General features: G+C 48.2%; 1 protein-coding gene across 9 annotated transcripts in view; it reads right to left on the bottom strand.

Annotated features, from left to right (window-relative positions):
• SRGAP2 (SLIT-ROBO Rho GTPase activating protein 2) overlaps positions 1-22,984 on the bottom strand; it is a 234,440-nt gene that overhangs the window by 19,987 nt on the left and 191,469 nt on the right. For all 9 annotated transcript variants that reach the window (XM_030302923.1, XM_030302925.1, XM_030302924.1 and 6 more), the window contains 5 exons: positions 22,721-22,745; positions 16,591-16,651; positions 10,297-10,374; positions 9,249-9,383; positions 7,126-7,231 (listed from right to left, as the gene is read on the bottom strand). In XM_030302923.1, coding sequence (XP_030158783.1) covers positions 7,126-7,231; positions 9,249-9,383; positions 10,297-10,374; positions 16,591-16,651; positions 22,721-22,745 — 405 coding nt within the window. The remainder of the gene's footprint in view (positions 1-7,125; positions 7,232-9,248; positions 9,384-10,296; positions 10,375-16,590; positions 16,652-22,720; positions 22,746-22,984) is intronic.

The raw sequence follows: 22,984 nt of genomic DNA, 5'->3' as shown, positions 1-22,984 counted from the left end.
AGACACAGAATCGGAAACAAGCTCCAGGCTCTGAGCCATCAGCCCAGAGCCCGACGCGGGGCTCGAACTCACGGACCGCGAGATCGTGACCTGGCTGAAGTCGGACGCTTAACCGACTGCGCCACCCAGGAGCCCCATCTCTTAGATTAAATTAAGAGAGAAAAACAAAACGTCCGAAGAATTTTAGAGTCAATGAGACCTGGTTTTGAGTCCTGGTCACATTGCTTACCAGTTCCACGATAGTGTTCTAGGTTCCAAGTCTCTTCCTTATAAAAGAACGTACCTCCTTTGTGGGGCTGATATAAAGTTTAAATGAGCAATTATACACAAACCACTGAGCACTGTGCCTGGCACATAGGTGGGGCTCAATCAATATTTTCTGTAATTATACTATCCTAATTGCTTCTTGATATAAGGCCCTCGATTCTGGTCAGAAAATGGGAAGCAGGGCTGTCGACATTTGCCAGCAGTTGATTTATAGGAGTCTAGCCACCTTCTTCTCCTGACAGGCATCATCAAGCCGAGGACTCCAGATCCCAACATCGAAAGCTTAAATCCTCAGGGAGAACACTAAGCTTTCGACAGACAGTTTTAAATACATGACATTTCACTTAAAAACCTTCCGCTTCACACGCCCCAGGGGTTTGATTTGGCAACAACCAACAGACTGCGGGTAAGATATTACACATCAGGGTTGATCTTAGGTCTGAAAGGGATGAAGAGAAATTGTGTTATTCACCATGACCCCAGGCAAAATGTGGGGCCGAGAATCCATCAGGCCTTTTAAAAGCTTTTCCAATAGGAGATACTACAACTTCCCACTCTAAATCCGTGATTTAACAGCCTTCCCTGAATTCGCCAAAAGGCTTTCTAAGAGACGAGAAGTCAAGGTAATTCTGGCTGATTTTTTCTCATAGTCCTTCAAAGGCATCCGCTCACTCCCTCCGCCTGTAACGCCACCTGTCAGCATCCTCACGCTCCCCGCATCTGTTAAGGGCCTTGCCTCTGCGCCCTCATGTTCTGCCTTCCTTCCCCCTGCAGTGAACTCCATTCTCTTTCTCCAGCAAGAATATCACTTCCACCATTGCCCTTGCTTTCTCTTCCATCATTGGTTTTTCCTCTCCACTGGGTCATTCCCACCAGCATGCAAACATGCAGTGATACTGTCCATCTGAAAAAAAATTCTCTCTTAACCCCATATCCACACCTGTCCCATTTCTCTCCTCTCCATAATAAAACGATTTGGGAGTTGTCTGTACCTGTTGTTTCTGATTCTCTGATTCATCTCCACCTCTTCGGTTATGGACTAAATTGTGTCCCGCTCCCCAAATTTCTATGTTGAAGCCCCCCCCCCCCACCACCATGTGACTGTATTTGGAGAAAGGGCTTTTAAGAAGATAATGAAGGTTACATGAGGTCATAAGGGTGGGTGCCTAATCCCATAGGACTGCGGTTCTCATATGTAGGGAAGAGACAGCAGGGCTCTCCCCATGCGTGCACAGAGGAAAGCCATGGGAAGACGCAGAGGGAAGAGGGCCATCTACAGGCCAAGGAGGGTCTTCACCAGAAACCAACCCTGCTGGCACCTTAATCTTGGACTTCTAGACTCCAGACCATGAGAAAATGGGTTTCTGTTCCTGAAGGCACCTGGTCTGTGGTATTTTGCTATGGCAGCCCTAGCAGACTAACATACCTTCTCTCTCGCTCCCTCCCCCTCTTTATTGTGGTAAAATATACAATTTACCATTTTCACCATCTTTTAAAAAAAATTTTAATGTTTATTTATTTAAAAAAAAATTTTTTTTTAACGTTTATTTATTTTTGAGACAGAGAGAGACAGAGCATGAATGGGGGAGGGGCAGAGAGAGAGGGAGACACAGAATCAGAAGCAGGCTCCAGGCTCTGAGCCATCAGCCCAGAGCCCGACGCGGGGCTCGAACTCATGGACCGCGAGATCGTGACCCGGGCTGAAGTCGGACGCTTAACCGACTGAGCCACCCAGGCGCCCCAAATGTTTATTTATTTTTGAGAGAGAGAGAGAGAGACAGAGCATGAACAGGGGAGGGGCAGAGAGAGAGGAGACAGAATCCGAAGCAGGCTCCAGGCTCCATATCCCCTCTTTCTCCCCTTCCCTCAGCCCCTGGCTACACAAGTCTGCTGTCCCCACTGACATGCCTGTTCCGGACATTGCACACAAAAGGAATCACACACTACGTGGTCTTTTGCGACTGGCTTCTTTCGTTCAGTGTGATGTTTTCAAGGGGCATCCACGCTGTAACATGCCTCAGTGCCTCCCTCCTTTCTATGGCTGAACACTACCCCACCGTATGGATCTACCACATTTTTTTTTTACCCATCAGCAGCACCCCTTCTCTCCTGAACCCACAGTCAGGGTTTGACCCCTTCCACTCCATCAGCACAACCCCCTTCAGGGTCACCAATGCTGTCCCTGCTGCTAACGTAATTCTTAGTCTTTTTCTCAGCTGACCTGTCATCACATTTAACTCTGTTACCACGCCCTCTTCAAAATACTTGTCTACGTGGCTTCTGGGACACCGGTTTCTCTAGGTTCTCCTCCATGCCCATGGCCCACTGTCACTTGCTCAGTGAAGCATCTGCTGAGCACCGGATGTTAAAGAGCAAACTCTCACCCTGACCCCTGGTACGTTCCACTTCCCTTACCTGCTTCATTTTTCTCCATGGCACTTATCTTCTGACATGTGATATGTGTACTTATTAGTTTGGTCTGTCTTCTTCCAATAGAACATAAACTCCACAAGGGACTCCATGGGACGCCTGGACTGTTTGGTGCACTCTTAGATGGCCAGCAACTAAAACAGGGCCTGGCACACAGTAGATGCTTAATAAATATATGTGAAATAAATGACTAAGTAAGTATGTGAGCAGCTGCAGATCTCCGAAGACAAGCCAACCACAACTCTACTTGTCCATCTGGGTGTAGAAGCCAAAACACTCCTCGTGAAAGGCAGAAGAACAGCCCAGACAGAATCTTCCCAAACTAAGAGGCACCTGGAGATGGGTGAGATGTAGAGGAAACCTCAGCCTTCGTGGAGCCCCCAGGGCACCTTAGTCAGGAGAGAAGCACCACTGATTCACTCTTTCAGACGGTGGAGCAGTGTTTGAGGACCCAGCGCAGGGCTTCTGGGACTTTCATGTGAGTATGACTTGCCAGGGAACCTTGTTAAGATACAGATTCTGACTCACAGTTCTTTGAGGGGAGAGGGGCTGAGACTCTGCATTTCCGACAACTTCCCCAAATGATGCCAGTGAAGCTGGTCCGTGGACCTCACTTGGCTAGCAAGAAACTAGAAGGCTATATTGTTTGACGTCTGAAAAAAGTAGGTTTCAAAAGGCAAGCAGCGGAATCAGCTGCGGTGAGGGGGAGCTACCTACACTTCGTTGGGGGGCAAAAACTCTCTGGGTAGTATACAGGCTGTGGTAGGCAGCCCCTAAAATGAACCCCATGGCCCCTGCCTACTGGTATTCACATCCTGGTGTAATTTTCTCCCTTTGAGTATGGGCTAGATGTAGTGACTCATTTCTAGTGAATGGAATATGGCCGAAGGCATGGGATGTCACTTCTGAGATTAGGTTACCAAGGACTGTGCTTCCTGTCTTGGGTGTTCTCTCAACTTGTTTGGAGAGAAGCCAGCCGCCATATTGTGAGCAGCTCTATGGGGAGGCCCATGTGGTGAAGAACCGACGAAAGCCTCTGGCCGACAGTCGGCCAGGAGTGAAGGTCCTCAGTCCAACAACCTGCAAGGAACTGAATCCTGCCAACAGCACGCAAGTGAACTTGGAAGCAGGTCCTCCCCTAGTGGAGCTTTCGGAAGGGACTACGGCCCTGCCCCCAACACCTTCACTGCAACATCCTAAGACCTAGAGCCAGAGTCCCCAGCCACCCTGCCCCTGGATTCCTGACCCACAGAAACTGAGATATAACGATGAATGCCTTTTGTTTCAAGTTGCTAAGTTTTAGGGTGATTTGTTCCACAGCAATAGATAATTAATGCAGATGCTAGAAAGGATAATGTTAATAGTTCACAAGGCCTGCTGGACAGGCATGTACCCGAGGTTCATGCAGTGGACTGGGTACTCTGAAGGACACTAGCTACGTATATATGGAACCAGGTCAAGTCCACACGGCGCCAGTGCCCAGTGTAAGGAGTTCCACATACGCATACACACATATTAGTTTTTCTGGCTCCTTGAGATTGAGCAAGTGTACAACCCAAGAGAAAGACCATAGCCAGAAATAAAGTACACCCCCCCCCCAGGATGCAGAACGACAAAGGAGAGCAGTCCTGAAAGTCTGGGCCGGGGCAGAGTCTCCCTCAGGAGCGACCTGTGTCCACTGTTGCCACATCCGTTGGTACGTGTACGCTTACGACCTGCCATCTTCCCGCAGAGGTGATCTTCTCTGTCACCTGTGTCCTGAATTCCATTTATTATTCTAGGAAACACTACGGTTATTAACGCTGCATCTTTCCCATGAACCACTCCGAGGACCAAATGCATCTCTTTTGTAACCAGATAAAAAAGCAAAAAACCAAAGCGATCATTTGAATTGGTGTAATTCCCATGTTTCCTCCAACAGTGGCCACCACCTCCAGCTCTGCGCGATGCTTGCTCTACGGCTCCCCCGCTCCCGCGAGGTCCCCACAGGAAGAAGCAGGAAGAACAGGAAGAAGGTGTGGGGAAGAGGATGAGGCCGTTGTGCTTACACAACACAGTCGCCCCGGGACCTGTGTGTGCTCCTCTGCCTTGTTACCCACTACCGTCACACTGCTTGCTCTGGGGGGGCAGACCAGGCTCACTTTGAGGGCAGGTATCCGTCTATGAGGGGAGAGAGGGACTGGTGGCCCCGGGGAGCTGACTAGCTCGAGAGTCATCACGGAGTTTCCGTTTCCGCCAGCCTAGAATGCACCTCACACGAGCACCCTGCGTGAGCCACGAGGGGTTCTGAACTCAGCCAGCTGCGGTGTTGAGTCAGGGCTTGGCCGATGGGAGGAGCAGACAGCGCCACATGGAGGAGGTTGACCCAACAGCCGGGACCTTCTGTCCCTCTGCACTGCCAGCAGCAAGGCTGACGGACAGTGCGGGTGCCCCGGCAAGGTCTCCAGCAGTGGGGCTAACCCAGACACCCTCGAGGGCCAGGCTGACCGTGAACTTACAAGGGAGTCAGAGCTCATGAGATGGTCACTAAATTCATTTTCCTTTGAAGCAAAGACCAAACAGACCAGGAAGAGAAAGACATTTATGGTAAAAGACGCTAGCCCTGGGGTGCCTGGGTAGCTCATCAGTTGAGCATCTGACTTCGACTCAGGTCATGACCTCACGGTTCACGAGTTCGAGCCCCGCCTCGGGCTCTGTGCTGACAGCTCGGAGCCTGGAGCCTGTTTCGGATTCTGTGTCTCCCTCTCTCTCCGCCCCTCCTCCGCTTGCCCTCTGTCTCTCTCTCTCTCAAAAATGAATAAACATTAAAAAAAGTAAAACAAACAAATAAATAAATAAAAGATGCTAGCCCCTTGGTCTAATTTTTGTTCTCTTTCTTGATACATTCATGGGTCTGTGTTTCTCCACTAGAGGAAAACACGTAGAGCAAGAGGGATGACAACTGAATTCAGCATCGGTGTTCGAGAGTGCCAAGAGGGCCCGCCTCACCCAGGCAGCTGCCCTCCCTCTACCACGCACCGCTGCCTTGCAGAATACGGGTCCATTATTACCAGATCGAATGGTGCTTTCAAGAGAAGCTGGAAATCCAGATATTTTTAAGTAAAATCCCCTAATATTTAAATGTTTCAATGTTTTCAAGACACAGCAGACTGAAAGGAAACACATCGGTGGGCCTTATCTGGCCCTCACGTTGCCCATTTATAGCCTTTGCTCTAGGCTGCTGAGGGAGACACCGCAGGGAAAGCAGCCTGAAGACAGAGGCGCCCACGGGGGAAGCACCACACGTCCTTGCTTGTTGCTTCTGCTGCTCCCTGGGGACACAACGCCTGCCCTCGGCAAGGACACACGGCATGGACAGGAAGCAATGCCCCGTCCAAGCTCAGGGTCCCTCTGGCCCTCAGAACTCTTGCCTGGCTACACTCACTCCCTGGGTAACCAGCTAAAACAGCAGTACACGGTGACGGCAGACTTGCGTCTCCACTCGGTTTCTCCCGAGTGTCAGATTCCCGTGTCCCACTGCCTACTTGGAATCTCCGCGTGGAAGCCTAACAGGCACCTCAGGTTAACATGACTGAGTTGGTGCCTTGTCTCGATTCCATCCGGCACGCCTCGTCTTCCCCAACTCCATAATGCAGTCACTGGTACTCTGTTGCTCCTGCCAAACATTTAGAATTTCTCTCCTTCCTCACACTCCACATCCTCCCCATCAGGAAGTCCTGCCAGTGCTATGCTGTAAACAGACCCCAAACCCAACCCCACCTCCTCACCCTCCCTCGTGACCCCCCATCCTGTCTAAGCCCCCAGTACCCGTGGCCGAGATCTCACAATAACCTCTACCTAGGTCTCCCTGATTTTCGTCACAGCCCTCGATGGCAACTTCTCCACAAAGCTGTTGGTGGGCTTAAAAAAATATAAGGAGACTAGATCTTATCACTCTTCTGCTTAAACCCTCCAGGGGCTTCCCAAAGCCAAACCCATTATTACTATGACTCTCAGGGCCTGACGGCCTTGAACATCCCTGTGGCTCCTTCCTTCACTTCATTTAGGTTCCTGCTCTCACACCGTCTCCTTCCGAGAGACCCTTGCTGACCACCCCTCTGCAGCGGCTCTCCCTCTTTCACCCCTGCCCCCATTCAGACCCCGCACTCCAGCTCTTAAGTTGGGTTTCTTCATTTTTCTTCTGAGCACTTACTCCTGCCTGACATATCTGTTATCTCTCCGTCTCCTACCCTGGAATGTGAGTTAAATGATATCAGGGCTTTGTCTCTTATTTCGCAATGTATTCTTACAGCCTACAATGGTGCCCAGCACCTTGTAGGTGCTCCATAAATACCCGTTGGGCTGGATGAACTGATATAGCTCTACATGTAAGCTTCCAGGGGCTGAGGCCAAGGCCTGATCCAATTGCTCACTGGGAAGTCTACTCACTGATTGAGGAAGGCAAAGAGGTATCTCATGATAATCAGAGTGGTTTTGGGCAGGACCAGGAGGACTTTCCGGATGTGCAGAGCTCTCTCCTGCAGGCTGTCCATAGCTGAAAGAAGAAAGCCACGTGTCAGCCTCCACTGCAACAGAGATCCCGAGGAGTAACGGTCAGAGGGCCCTTACTTCCAGCAGGTGCTGCACAGACAGCGGCCAGACCAAGACTGCACAGCACTGGCGCTCCACGTAAGGAGTTCCATCCCTGTGGCCCCGTGGGGCTGGACTGCTGCCACAGGGTACATGCTGGGCTCCAGACACCTACTGATTATAGGACTTGAGGAATATGCACCTTGGGCACTGAAGGGGTTGGAGATGGTCCCCAAGCACCTACTACCCTCCAATGAAAACCACAGACAAGGGCCGTCCATAAACCTGCTATGATTAATTGCTCAACATCCAGCCTCAGGGGTGTACATGTGGGGAGGGAGACAGGCTGTGCAGGTCCTGTCCTGCTCACTCTACACGCGTCTCACCTCACCCTCTGGACAGGTCTGGCTTATCTTCCCTTCCCTTATCTGCAGTGGGTTGAGCAGAATGTGGCCAGAGGCAAGAGATGGTAGATGCCTGCTAAATAGTGAGATCTGGGGAGAAGACCAGAGAAGTTTCCTGACTCTTGGACTGTGGAAAGATCAATTACAGGTAAGACCCAAGGCTGGCGGCCTCCATCAATGCCAGTCTCCCCACTCCCACAGTGAGCCAGATGGATACTGTCATTTTCTAGGAGTGTCTTTCTGTGAAAAAGAGGTGGAAAGCAGTGGGTTTAGGAGCACATCTCGAGGGGAGAAGTGGGCAGCCAAGTTGTCCTGAACTGTCTTGGTAGCCCCAGTCCACTTAAGATTTTTATCTAAGCCCAGTCCCAGAAAAAGATGTGAGGACAGGAGGGGTGCATATATTTAATCACCCACCCACAGCACTGATTTCCACCAGACTCCCAAAAGTAGTGGGTCAACAAAACAAGAGAGCTTATTGAATGCTCTGGGTCCTCAGAATAGCAGATAGGAACAGTGTTCAGGGCATACACTGAGTCAAACTTGAAACCTGGGGGTGGGGGGGCAGAAAGACCCTGGTGCATCTAGGAAGAAGGTTCTTTTCCCCATGTCCAAGGCACTGCCTTCTCCAGCCTCTGGAGCCATCATTCCATTGGGGTCTACTTCCAGGATGAGCTGGTATTAACCCAAGTTTCCATGGAAAACAAAACAGGATAATGAGCTAAACTAAATGGTGGGAACAGCTCTCCAAGCCCCAAATTTGAGAGTAAGAGGCAGAGAACCTGGAAGAAGGACAAAGTAGAGACGATATCCCTTTCTAGGAAAACATCATATCATTACTTTTAAGTGGGCAGAAGGGTTCTATTCCTTAGAAGAACACATATTAACACATCCAGCAGGTAAGCCATGCCATGTTTAAAGCAACAAACAGAAAACATTTCTCCCTTTATATCATAAAAAGCATGGGCAGTAAATGTCTGAGCTTCCAATAACTGAAAAGGACCATGTCTCACATACTATTAGAAATGTATTTTACTGGGGATGCCAGGGTGGCTCAGTCTGTTAAGTGTCTGACTCTTGATTTTGGCTCAGGTTATGATCTCACAGTTTGTGAAATCGAGCCCTGAGTCAGGTGGGCTGGATGCTGAGAGTGCAGGGCCTGCTTGGGATTCTCTCTCTTCCTTTCTCTCTGCCCCTCCCCGCTCATGCTCTCCTTCTCTCTCTCTCTCTCTCAAAATAAATTAAAGATTAAAAAAATTGAAATTAAAATTTAAAAAAAAATGTATTTTATTGAAGAAAGATAAAGCCCAGCAAAGCAAGGAGTTTAAGGTAAATCAGAAAAGAAAAGGCCAGGAGTTCTGACTTGTCCTAGACTCTTCCTGAAAACTCATCCTTCCTCCCTCCCTAGTAGGGGGTGAAGGATTGAGGATGAGGAGGAGACACTTTACTGAGGGAAAGGAAAAAGAGAAACATTATTGAAAAGTTTATGGGGGGAAAGAAGATCCCGTGGAAATTGCTTGTCTATTGCTACGAGGTGTTCTTTCTTGCCCAGAAGCCAGTCTGAGGTCAGGATGTACTTACTGACGCAGGCCATCAGGTCATGGAAGATGTCCTTGGGGAAGAGAGGGTGTTCCAGCCCCCGGAAGTAAAGCTTCAGGACGCCAGCAATGGAGTCCATGTCATGGTCATTCTGGTCCCCAGCCAGGGGGTCCTCTCCTGAGGATAAGCAGCCCCCCAAAAAGGAAAGAGAGAGTGAGAGAGGTAAAACCCCACAGGACAAAGCAGAAGTGGTGGGGAAGGGCTGGCTTTCCAAGTCCTCATCGGAGTCCATCAGCTCTGTGCCCGGCATGCTGGCCATGAGTAGGATGGACCAGAGACTAGATAAAGCAAAGACTGCTTAGGCTCAGGGGCCCCAAGGCGAGAAGAGGGCACAAGGGTCCATTAGGATAAATTGGCTCGTGCCAGACTCGTTCAGGGACATTCCCTCTGGGTTGGGATGGGACACTGCAACAGGCCCTCTCACAAGAATCATGAAGCCAGGCCGGGACTGAGTCCCTGGGGAAGGAAAATGAGGCCAAGGTGGCCAGCCACTCTGACTCGCTCTTACTCCTCCTGGCTCGCAACAAAGGACACCTACTTATGGGAGAACAATCACGCTGGAGCTCCCTATGGAAAATTTCGTATCAGATGTAATTAGATTTAATGATAGGACCAACCTCAAATTGAGACTATATATATCCATTATAGTGACGGAAATTGCCAAAGCTTGCCCATTACCTTAATGGCCCACAAGATAATAAATGGGCTACAATGAACAGGCGCATTAGCCTTGATATTAACTGCCACCAAGGGTTCTGGATAAAGCCGTAAGCCACCCAGATATCATAGTTAACTTCTTGGGTTTCGGCAGATGGTCCACAGGCGAGAGGCACGATGAATGGGCTGAGGAGGGAGCTGGGATGTGCCCTGGCATCTCCCTGCACGTGTTGGGGAAGACTGTCCATGAGACAGCAGGTGCCGGGCTAAAGAGCTGGGTGACCTCTGGGTACCTCCCAGGGGAGACAGGGTGGAGCCAACACCCCAGGGGGCTGGCAGACATTTGGTCTTATCTTCAAGCCTGTTCCCTTACCTCTCTCAAAGGCGTTTTTGATGTCATTCACTTCCACCTGGGATCCCGACACCCGGAAGATTCCTTCATGCTGTAGTCCTGGAAAGACAGGGAAAAATGGTCAAGGAGAGGAAGAAACAAAGTCACAGCCACAGCTCCAAGCTTGGTTGGATGTCTGTGTCCTCCAGCCAGTGTGCATTTAAGCACCGTGTCTCTATCTTTCAGGTCAAAGGAGAAAGCATGTGCAGGGATGCTGGAGAAGTCCCTGGAATGGGTATATAGGAGGCATAAACAAAGCCAAAGATGTCTACACATGGCTCCATTTCTGATTCTGAGGAAGACCAGGAAGCAGGTTCCTCCCCCGCCTTTGCCTCTCTGTTCCCATCTGCCAAGTGACAAAGTGACCCCTGGCACCTTCTTATCACCCCCCTGCCAGGAATGGGCACTGGGGGTATGGTAGGCAGGCCTTAGACACCATTGGAGGAGTTTCATAAGGCCGGAGATACAATTCCTGATTCGGCTGTCCTAACACTGCATGGCTCCTCTAGGGCACAATGATTTGAATATTCAGGAAAGAGAGAGGACAGGAAAAGGCAAGTGATCAGTCAACAGAGCACCGTCAGTACCGTGCTGGCCGCTGGTCCTCGACCACAGCTTCGCTCAGAGACAAATGTGCATAGATGTGACAGTGTGATAATGGGCGTGAAAACTGTGTCCTCTTGGGTTTTGTTAGAGTAGAAACAATCACTAAAAATAATAATACTAATGCATGTGCAGGGACTGCTGCTAAAAATGCTTTCCCAGAAATAAATCAACTTGTACTCACAACAGCCATTAAGGCAGGGCTCACCAGCAAGCCCATTTTCTGGATGTAGGAAGGGATGTGTGATGACCACCCCCCACCCCCTTAGGTTATGTAGGCGATAAGAACCAGAGTCAGGAGGCCAACCCAGGCCTCTGGTTGCCATTATGTACTCGCTCCTCAACACTAGGCTTGTGGGGCCAACCAGAGGGAAAATGCAGGCAGGGCGGGAACCCATTTGTTAGTCTGAACAAGGATGTGGCTCACGACCCCACACAAGGGGCTGCAAAGGTGGTAAGAGAGGAAGCATGCCTTTATTGCTGGCCCCAGAGGTCAGACCGAACTAGCATCTGTAATCACATGAGGCTTGTCAGCCGTTCTCAGGAGCCCTGTGTCTCCGTCTTGGGCATCTTGTCCAAGTTCCTCTGCAATGGCATGATTGATCAAAAACTCTGACATGTCAGGGAAATCTCAAACAAATTCCTTTTTAAGAAAAAAAGAGTATAACTGCCACTGTTTCAGGGATACCCTCTCGGTGAAGGGGTGACTGGATTCTGTCGGCTAGACCTTTGAAGGTAAATCACACAGGCCAGGACTATAATCTTGAATCCAATTGAAGCAATATTAAGAAGCAAGCAGGGGGAATTTAATTACCTGGCTTGTAATAGGACTTAAGTTGTTTGCTCCTCTAAGGGAATCTCCAGAATATTCCTCAGAGAATGGCAGACAACGTTAAAACCCCATTAGTATCAATGTAATAGTACCATATTAGTTACCAATGGGATGTAACAGCCAAATAATGGCATTTAAACACAGAATGTAAACAGCAAGTGTTGTGATAGAAACACACACCCTGTGACTTGTCAAAAACACAGTATAGTATAAGGAAATGTCATCTCAGGGCCCAGGCCACTCAGTGTTCTAGGTGAAGCCAAGAATTTGCTGAGAGAGGATCACTTCGGGACTTTTTAGTAGATTGGACCATCAACGAAAAGCCACTTTAGCCCATGGGCCCAGGACATGAAGAAATCAGAGGAGAGCTTACTGGAAGTCAGGCAGCAGGCCTGAAACACATTGAGATCCCCTTCCGTCTGGTTCCCATTTCCCCTTGAGAACCTCCGCTTTAGAAGGATAGCGATATGTTTTTGCTCAGCAGACAGAATCTTCAGAGCATCTAATCTCATGACACTGAAAGTAGGAACACTGATAAGTGGTTGGTTTCCAGCCGTAAAGGGGGAAAGCAGTGGGCTTTTTATGAGAATGCAGGTAAGGCCTCATAGGACTAACCTGACCCATCTTCGATCTTTCTCTTTTGTTCTTAGAGCACGCCAGCATGCGGGTATAAAACCACTCAGAGGAGGGTAAGTTACTGCATGGAAGCAGCACACAACCTTCCATTTTGCACCGGATCCAGCTGTTGCCAAGAGGTACTCTCCGTGAGAATTCTTGAAATGGTTGCTACAGTACCGCCTCACGTTAGTTGGCCCCCTTGTGCGTAAGTGGGGTTTTCCTACCCTGATTCAGTCTGTCGTTCCCCAAATCCCTCTCCTTTAAGTCTTCCTCGATCACCCTGACCGACTATTTACAGACGAGCCTCAGCTTTCTCATCTATACAATGGGAACTATAATACCTACCTCCTAGGGAACACAAAGCCAGTAAGGATGTACAAATCCCAGCAGATGGTGGGTCACAAACCCTTTTGGGACTGACAAGTGTTACAGATCCTATCTCCACTAAATGCACATGCACAAAAATTTTAACCCTGATTCATGGGGCGTTCAGAAATACCTTGAGTCCCCATGTGGGGGGAAAAGTTCAGTTTAGCCTAACAAATGTTTTTTGAACAACCACTATGTACTATGGTGTTTTGTTTCTTTCCTTTAAAGCAACAATATGTTTATCTATTTGGTCAGTCCTGGAATACACATAAAATGGCTTCAGAATTGATAGCCCATATCTGACTTCGGTTTAGGTCATGATCTCATGGTTCGTCAGTTTGAGCCCTGTACCAGGTGAGCACGAGCCCCTCTTCTCTCTCTTTCTCTGCCCCTCGTGGGATTCTCACTCTCTCACTCTCTCTCTCTCTCTCTTTCTGCCCTCATCTCACTTGTGCCCTCTCTCAAAAAAAAAAAAATTACCAACAACTGTATAGTATTTGTTTATAGCTCTTGTTGTCTTTAGACTTACAGTATAGTATCAAAATACTGTCGTCAAGGGTGCCTGGGGGGCTCAGTCGGTTGAGCGTCCGACTTCGACTCAGGTCATGATCTCACAGTTCATGGGTTCGAGCCCCACATCAGGCTCTGTGCTGACAGCTCGGAGCCTGGAGCCTGCTTCGGATTCTGTGTCTCCCTCTCTTTCTGCCCGTACCCGCTCACCCTCTGTCTCCCTCTCTCTCAAAAATGAATAAATGTTAAAAAAATTTTTTGAAAAATACTATTTTCTAAAGTTACTTGGATTATTTTCTCCCTCATTCATTTGTTACACACTTAGGTTTACTCACTACTGTCTGTATTCCACTTGGGGTTTTACCCACATCCTTGTTTTATTTATCTGTTTATTTATCTTTTGAATATGGGAAACACTAATGTAGTTCTGAAAGTCACAATTATACAAAAGCAATATTCAGAGAAAATGTTACTTCCCTCCCATTTCCCACCCCCCATTCTTTTTACCCCTCTTCCACCCGTATCCTGTAGATAAACAATCAAATATTAGTTTCTGGATTCATCCTTCCTGTATTTCTTCTTGACGAAATGAGAATACGCATGCACATTCTCATATTGTCTTCTTTGTACCAAAAAGGCAGCGTGCTATCGACACTCTTTTGTACTTTGCTTTTTTCGCTTGACAACATATTCTGGAAATCTTTCCAGGTCATTTCATGGAGACCGTGCTCATTCCTGCCTAGTATTCACATACAACGTAGTTGATTCAACCGCTCTTCCGTGTGAGGGTATTTAGGTTGTTTCTAATATTTTTACAAACGAGGCTGCAACCAGTAACCTCGGGAGTATGTATTTTCATTGTTGGAGGTGTATGTTTCAAGGTAAATTCCTACAAGGGCTACTGGACCAGAAGACAAACGCATATGCAGTCTTGTTGGACACTGACAAATTCCCCTCCAAAAGGGTTGTACCAGTTTGCAATACAGCCAGCAACATGCGAGCACACCTGTTTCCCCAGAGCCGCAGCACAGAAATGTCCCCGCGTGCACTGTGCATGTACAGGGGCAGGGATAGGTACATTTGAGGCCCAATATATGGAAGCATCTCCCCCTCAGCTCCTCCACAGCTCACACTCTGGGCCTGGCCACTGTCGTGTCTTCCCTGGGCGGCCGCCACAGCCTCCTTCTTCCTATGATCTTGTCTCTACATAGCGGCTTTTTAAAGTTCTCTGTTTGGGGCGCCTGCGTGGCTCAGTCGGCTGAGCATCCGATTTTGGCTCAGGTCATGATCTCACGGCTCGTGAGTTTGAGCCTCGCATCAAGCTCGCTGCTGTCCGTGCAGAGCCTGCGTCGGATCTTCTGTCCCCACTCCGTCCCCACCCCCACCCCTTCCCTGCTTGTGCTTTCTCTCTCAAAAGCAAATATGTCTTTAAAAAAAAAAAAAAAAAGAAGAGCTCTCTCTGTTCAAACTTCTCTAGTAGCTTCCCACCTCACTCAGATTATAACCCAAACACCTCCCTTAGGCAATGAAGTCCTAAGCGTCTGGCCTCTGGCTTCATCTCCTGCCCCCCTCCTCTTCCCTCTCTCCGCTCCAGCCACACTGGCCTCCTGCATGCTGGCCCCTGCTGCCAAGGACCTCTGCATTTGATGCGCCCTGTCTCTGACACACTCTTCCCAGATGCCACGTGGCTCACTTCCTCACTTCCTTTCAGGACTCTGTCCAAATGTCACCTCTTAGGGGAGCTGAAGGCCTTTCTCTGAACAACCCACCCATAACAGTGTCCCCTCTCCATTCTCCACCTCTTCACCTCGCTTTTCTTCATGACACTCACCATCAGCAGACACCCTGTATGTTACCATGTTTATTTATTAACTGATCAGCCAAGCCATCTATTTATCTGTCCTTTAGCAGGATATACGGCTCACGAAAGCAGGAACTTTTCCTTGGCACACAATGAGCAATCTCTCTCTCTCTTCTCTATTTGTTGGATGACCGAATGGAATGCATGGACGAAGCAGTAAGAGTGCAGACTCTCATCCTCTTATTGTCCTTTAGACACAAATAATTTTTCCTCCCCTGAACTCAGTTTGGACTTATCTTTGCCAATTATTTGATCATTAATCATTACTATCTTGTGGAATTTCTTCTACTGCTACTCTGAATTGCTATAGCTTATCTCCTTTGATTTAGCTTTTCAATTGCTTATTTATTTTCTCCCAACCGCATCATAAAACCAAGTAAAGACAAGAGAAGTACATTATCCCTGTTTTTGTTTTCCTATTTCACAATGCATGGTGCCCAGCACTGATCAGGTGCTTGATACATATTTGTTCACTGTTGATATACAATGCTGTTACTTCAAGTAAATAGAGACAAGATGAAAAAACTGTAGCTGATTAGAACGGGCTAAGTTGTAAGCAGGCTAAAATAATTACTATTCCAGAAACAAAGGCAAGCAAGGTCCCAGCGCACTGGGAGAGGAAGGGAGAGAAATTGGCTACCTCTGCACCCAGACCAGCAATCACCCACATACCTCCTTAGCTGCAAGAAGGTCATTCTGTCCCTTTTCCTCTAACTAGATCAGACAGCTTCTAAAAACAATGTCTGATGTCCAGTTCCTAGAAATCTCCATGGCAGTAGCTCAGGTATCTGTGCTTTCTAAACACTCTTACACTTACAAGCTTGGTTCTCTGGCAATTCATCTCCACCCCTAGATTCTGTGCAACCAGCCTGGGAGCTAGTGAGGGGTGGAGTTTATGAGACCCAGCTCCATCCAAGCAGCAGATAGAGTGATCTGACTTAGGCCGAGAAGGAGCCAGCTCCTGAAGGCTCTCAAAGGTGGGCTACAACTTTAGACTGGCGACTAACTGAGCTCCAGGTGATGTCGTATCCAGCGAGACCACAGCAGAACCAGAACCTGAGTATTATCAGGAATCAGGGCAACATCACAAAAGGAGTTGTTTGCAAAGGAGTCCGATGCAGAAGGTCAGCATGTCAGGAGATACCGACACGTGCAAAGACGGTGAGTAATGGCGAAACTGTCACCACACCACCCCAGCTGTACTTACTCCTGTCACAGCTGTAATTTAAAACCCACTCTCAAGCTAGAAGAGGGAGTGTGGTAAGTGGCTGAGGCATTTTGGGTCAAAGCATATGATGTCTTTCTCTCGATGTCTAGGTGGGGCCATTCAAAGGTAGCAAACATTATGCGAACAAGTTAAGATTTTATTCCGTTTCTGAGAAGGTCAGGAGGAAAAGTCGGTCTCTGTTCTTACTCCACAAAGAATTCCTGGAAGCTCTTCCCAGCTTTGCACAAATATGGGCAAGGCTTTAATCCTGCTTACCGTGTCTGCTGATAAACCGGATACAGCTCTCTACCACCAGAGGAATTGCCTGGCTGGAATCCTGAAAAGCCGAAGAGAAACACAGCATTAGAATCTTTAAACAGGCATAGCCTAGAGTCAGAGAAAAATGGGCCAGACTGTGCAGAACTCGTCTCAGCTGGCTCAGTGGCCGGTCCTCAAAGAAGCATCTGGCCTCCTCCAAGCTCCAGAGAGCATACACAACCGCCTACTTGGAATGCCACACGGATGCCTTAAACTCAGCACGTCCTAAATGCAACCGATCGTCTTCCTTCCCAAACCAGCTTCCTACCCTCAGCCATCCAATCAATCGGTCAATATGCTTTGTCAAGTCGGCCTCCTAAGTATCTCTCAAATGCATTCACTTCTCTCCATCTCTACTGCCATCAGCTCAGTCCTTATGTCAGTATCTCAGTTCCCACCCTTGCTGTCCTCCAGACCATGTCATCCTTCCTTAAAATAGTGGCTGGGTGATCTCTGAAAGTGGACACCCCATCCTTCACTTCCTAGGCTAACCTCTTTCAAATTTTTTTAAAAATGTTTTTATTTAATTTTGAGAGAGAGAGAGAGAGACAGAAAAGGAGTTGGGGAGGGGCAGAGAGAGAGAGAGAGGGAGGCAAAGAATCTGAAGAAGGCTCCAGGCTCTGAGCTGTCAGCACAGAGCCCCATGCTGGGCTCGAACTCATGGATCGTGAGATCATGACCTGAGCTGGAGTCGGACACTTAACCCACTGAGCCACGCAGGCACCCCAAGGCTAACCTCTTTCAAAGACTCCTTGTTAGTTTCTTTACACAGCCCTGCGTATCCAGGGTCCTGCCTTCGCCTCTAACTTCATCTCCTTCTGCTCTCCCTCCAGTCTCTGTCAGCCACACCAGCCTAACTTTCCATTCTTTAGAGAAGTTCTCTGTCCATGGCTTTGCGCGAACTGCTCCTGCTTCTGGAATGTTCTCCTCACCCTGGGATCCCACCCCTTAGGGTCTCAGTGCAAGTAGCACCTTCTTAGGAATGCTTCTCCAGACTCCCCCGATGAGATCAGGGCCCCTGTCCACAGGGTCTCAGCACCTTGCACTCAGCTCTCACAACTTAACTCACACAGTTAACAGTTGTGTTACACAACTTAACAGTTGTGACTTAACTGTGTGGGTATGAAGATCTCATTTGCATTTGTCACCACCATAGCTCATGCTCCACAGGACAGATCCAGTCAATTCGTGGATCTCCAGGGCTGGCCATGATGTTCTCACATAGTGAGATTAATATCAGTTGAGGGTATCAATTAATATCAGTTGAGGGTATCAACTGATGAACCAATGGGAGCAACAGAAAGGGGGTTTACTTGGCATAAAAGGTAGGAAAGAAAAAACCCAACTCTTAGAAATAGTGGAGACTAATTGGTACTAAACTAAGAAGCAGACATCCCACATATCAATCTTTGCTCTGCCATTTTGCTACACATCCCTGCCATTATATTTAACTTCTGTGGGCCTCAATTTGATGCCTACGAACTGGGGAGGGAATAGGTGGTGAGAAGAGTAACATTTCCTGTTGGCACATGAACATTAGAGCTTATCATTTACAGAGAATTTATACAGGTGGTGGGTCAGGTCCTAGGTGCTTTAGCAGGACTGGTCCTGATAACGACCCTATGGGGTGTGTATCCTTATCGCCATACTTGTTTGACAAGTGAGGAGCTGAAGGCCAGGCAAAGTGAAATAGCTGCTTACAGTGACTGCCACAGGCAGTAAGTGGCAGGGCAGGGGTCCAAACCCAGGCAGTTTCCTTCTGAGACTGAACGAATATCTCACCGCCACCCAACCTGCATCCCAGGAGCTCGGCAAACGTTGCCAAATATGCGTGCCAAGCATTACTGAAAACCAACAGGGTTTTGTAACGCAGCTAAACACACAATCATTCAGCTATGGGGAAGAAAGATCAGGCAAAGGGCCCTAAACCTAGCTGAAAAGGGCTATAGAACTTCAGGACAGGGGCGCCTGGCTGGCTCAGTCGGGGGGAGTGTGTGACTCTGGATCTCAGGGTTGTGGGTTTGAGACCCATGTTGGGTGTAGAGATTACATAAAAAAAAAAAATCTTAAAAAAATTTTTTTAAATGTTTGTTTATTTTTGAGAGAGAGACAGGCAGAGAGAGAGAGAGGGAGACACAGAATCTGAAGCAGGCTCCAGGCTCTGAGCTGTCAGCACAGATCCCAGTGTGGGGCTTGAACTCAGGAACCGCGAGATTATGGCCTGAGCTGAAGTCGGACGCTTAACTGACTGAACTCCCCACGTGCCTCCCCCACAAAAATCTTAAAAATGAAATGAAATGAAATGAAATGAAATGAAATGAAATGAAATGAAATGAAATAAAGTAGTTTAGGACAGAGATTGCATCTCAATGGGATGGGTCCTGTGGCTTCTGCTCCTTTCACAGGTTTGCCTACATTCCTGAATTTTCAGCTGGGGTCCTGCGGTTTGGCCACCATTAGGGAAGCGGCCAGATCTCATAAAGAAGTCAGGCTGCGAGAAGAGCTGGCACGGCCTGTAGCTCCCAAGCTTACTGGGAAGGCAGGATGCGGCCGAAGGAAGTTGTGAGTGTGCCAAGGGAGCCCTGGAGTCAGGGAGGGCTCGGGGACCCAAATGCTCATCTTCATAACCCCTGAAGCCCTCTGCTTCCTCCAGCTTTCCAGCTATAGTAGCCAGTGTCTGCCCACTCGTTGCCAGTCAGCCTGGGGCGCTCTTAGAGGAAGACTCTTGGTCTATACTTCTATACTCTACTGAAGAAAATAGATTCCACTGTAAAAAAACAAAACCTCCAATTTTTGGAAGTTACAAAGAGTGGTAGCAGTGATAATGAAGTTAGCGATATGAGGGTTTGAAAAGTTTTTCTGGCCCTAGATTTAAATTTAAAGACCCAAAGAGAAGTAGGTCGGGAAATTCACAGATTGACTGGCTTCAACAAGTTATGTGGATGCCAAGTTCAGCCTAGACTTGCAGGAAATGGAATATCAATGGTAGTTAAAGGGAAGCATGCAGGGGTGCAGAAAGTAAGACATCAAACCTGCATGTCCATGGTTACTGGGGGTACATTGGAAGCAGCCCAGGGGAACTCTCTGTGGTGGACAAGAGTGGGCCAGAGATGACCTGTCCCCACTGCTCCGGGGGAGCCTAAGACAGTCTAGTGGGAGCAAAAACTGGACAATGTCACGAAGGCCTCCGACGCTCCTACTACCCTCCCCTCTCCTTGTAATGTTTCTGAGCTCTGAGTGAATTCATTCCCCCAGGATGTGCCTGTGTGCTCCTATGGGGCCCCAAAGACCCTCACTTCACCATTGATTTTGCAAACAGCTGACCATGCAGTGTCCATATGTGTCCTTATTCTGTGTCCATCTCTCCCTTTCTTCCTCTCTCCTTCCCTCCTGCAATGTTAGAATCGATGTCCATTTAATTCTTTAGTTCACAATATTTTTGGTGGCATAATCCTAGGGTGGGAAGGGGCCTTTAAAGACAATTGGGCCAAATCTCCATTCAATCAGATTAGGGATCTTTAAACCAAAGGTGGAAGGAGAAAGGTAACAGGCACAATTTGGAAAAGATGGTTAAGCAGGGGTTCCAGGATCAGCAGGAGAAAACAATCAGGAAGGTGGCCAGAGAGCGCCTAAACATGTCATTGTCTGGCATAATTTCTCATGAGCTAGAGAGTTCGGATTTTTGCTGAGTACTGATCTGTTACATTGTTAGATTTCCGTTCTTACCAAGGGAGAAAATACAAGTCGACACAACTGAGTAGATGTGGGTGATGGGAAAGAAAGAGGCATCAAAGATAGTATTTGGGGTTTCAGGACTGTGAAGAATGGAGGCCCCCCATCACGGGAAGTAGACAAGTTGGGGAATGTGCTAGAAGTTAGACCATGTTAGGGAGGAGGCGCCATCTCAACTCTCAAGTGGATACCCAGCCAATCAGTTCGAGATTAGATTCAAAGACTCAGAACAATGGACACTCGGGGAAGGAGAGAAAGGTTCGTCCAAGGGAACAAAGCCAACAAGGGAAAGAATACAAAAAGAAGTCAAAACAGGACCAACCCTTGGGATCATGCCTACATTTAGAGGCAAGGGGAAAGATGGACAAGCAAAGAAGAGTCAGAATCGATGGGAAAGAGAAATGCTGGGCTTGAGGGTAGCAGACAAAGCTTAGAAGTGGTGGTCGAGGCAGAAAAGGCTGGGATGGTTTGAACCTAGGCTTTGCTAGGGTCAAAAATGACTGGAACCCATTAGGGATCCTCAAAAACAAAAGCTACCAGATTCTTCCTCTTGTTTGGCTGACTTGCCATAAACAACCAATTATTTATTTCCTTACACAAGGCTACTCATCTTCCCAATTACTATTTCCCTGCCTGCCCATCGTAGGAAAAACTCTTCACCGATCCACCATTAGATCTGCTGGAGCTGCTGGAGAGAAACTGGGGCAGCAGAAAGAAAACAAGGTCTTTATTTGATTGGGGTTTTTGGGTGCATCCCGGGCTCTTACACAAATCTAGGAGCAGGCAACGCGCTTTGCCTGCAACTGCTTAGACGCAGCAGGATGCAAACCAGATGGGCGCTGCTCCCCTCTGACGGTGAGCTCGACCAGGGCCGCCTACTGCCTGCCAAACTGCGGTCTCTGGCACTCCGGTGGCCAGAGTGGAACCTGGGAGGCTCTTGCACCTATGCTCCGTCTAGATGCAGGAGGCCCGGTTTCAGCCCAGGAACTGAAAGGAACAAATGTTCAGTTCAACCCTGTTCTTAGTGTTGAAGGGAAAAAAAGCTGGCTCCCTCTTAAGATACCCACCTATTAATTTTTACATGCAATAGATCATCCCTGGGAGGCACTCCATGCTTCTCTGGGTTTAAATGAAATTATGGGAGAAAGGGCAGAAGAAAGAAATAGAGGAACCAGAGGAAGGACAGATGCGATGAAATTTTTATAAATTAAAACATGTATAATTATATGTGATGGTGGTCTCATTATAATGAGATCCAAAGCAGAGAAGGGGAAAAAGAAATAGTGACGGCAAAGCTAAGACAAGCGAGAGCCATGTCAGCCGAGTGTCCCTGGACTGCCGGGTTAGCTGAAGCAGCCGGACGGGCTGAAGACCGTGTCGGGGCCGCTGCCACAACAGAAGCCATGTGCCCTCTACATTCGATTATCTCCCTGTGGCTACAGCCGCTGTGAATTACCCAAAATGATTTTTTAAAGCCTGGATCAGTTTTCCCCTGAGTAGACAAAAAGACATTCGGAGCTCTCTCCACCTCCTCCCTGTTAACTGCCTGCCACATAGCTGGTATGAGCTTAGGGGACACAAAATCATTTTAGCAATTCACCATAAAATATAATTAGGAAGCCAAATTTGCTACTGCAAAAACTACTTCAATTAATTTTTTTTTTTTTTTTTTTTTTTTTTTTACACACACAAACACAGTGCTGTTTAGATTATCCACTGATGTGCATTACCCAGTCCCTGCCTTCCAAAGAGCCTGCCCTGATATGGGTAATGAGAGCCGTCTGCCCAGTGTCAGATTTGAATACAACACTGAAAATCATGCAAACCAGCATGGGGTTCAACATCAATTTCCCGATCATCTTCAGATCAGACTCATCTTTGCATTTTTAGCATGTCTAAGAAATACATCTAGGATGACCACACCACCAGAAAAAAACAAACAAAAATCCGCACACTTAAAGCCAGAGTGTCCACTCGAGGTGATTAGCTGCCGCGAGCTGCTCCCATGTGGAATTTATGTACAAGGCGCGAGGCCTCTTCCGCGGTTTCCTAGAGCAGTGACACCGCGGGCGGTTCTGGCACGATCTGCCACAGTCCAACCACATCTCTAGCAAGGAGGAGGGTGCACGACTAGAGAGGGGAGGAACAAGTCAGAAAGGCCACGCCCGCTGCAGTTAAACAAGCCAAGTCAATGAAGTTTGCCATAATGGTAAACGTACTGTGACTGAATGGTACATTCCAAACGCAGGCAGGAAGTCAGGAAAGTGTCTGCCCTGCCCACAGTAGGCTTCCATAAATGTCTATGGAACATAACCATCTTCTCACCCGACCAGCCTGGCTCTTGCTGGGCCCTTACCTGCTTCCTCACCGTTGAGCTACGCCTGTGGTTGACCCCGCCAAATCAGACAGGACCGAACGAGCAACGGGGAGAAAAAAAGGAAAATGGGATTAGTGAAGCAAGTCACATTGTTCAGCTCAGTCGCAGTCCCAGAACCCTGGAGATCTCTGCACTTACTCTCTTCCACCATTCAAAACTAGAATAGGAGGGACTAAAATATACTTGGGTTAGACAATAAGATTCTCTCTTTGTCTGCAAGGAGACACTAGTAAACACCAAAGG

This window comes from Lynx canadensis, chromosome F1, assembly GCF_007474595.2.
Source record: "Lynx canadensis isolate LIC74 chromosome F1, mLynCan4.pri.v2, whole genome shotgun sequence".
Classification (NCBI taxonomy): domain Eukaryota; kingdom Metazoa; phylum Chordata; class Mammalia; order Carnivora; family Felidae; genus Lynx; species Lynx canadensis.
This window is presented reverse-complemented; position numbering and strand designations above follow the sequence as displayed.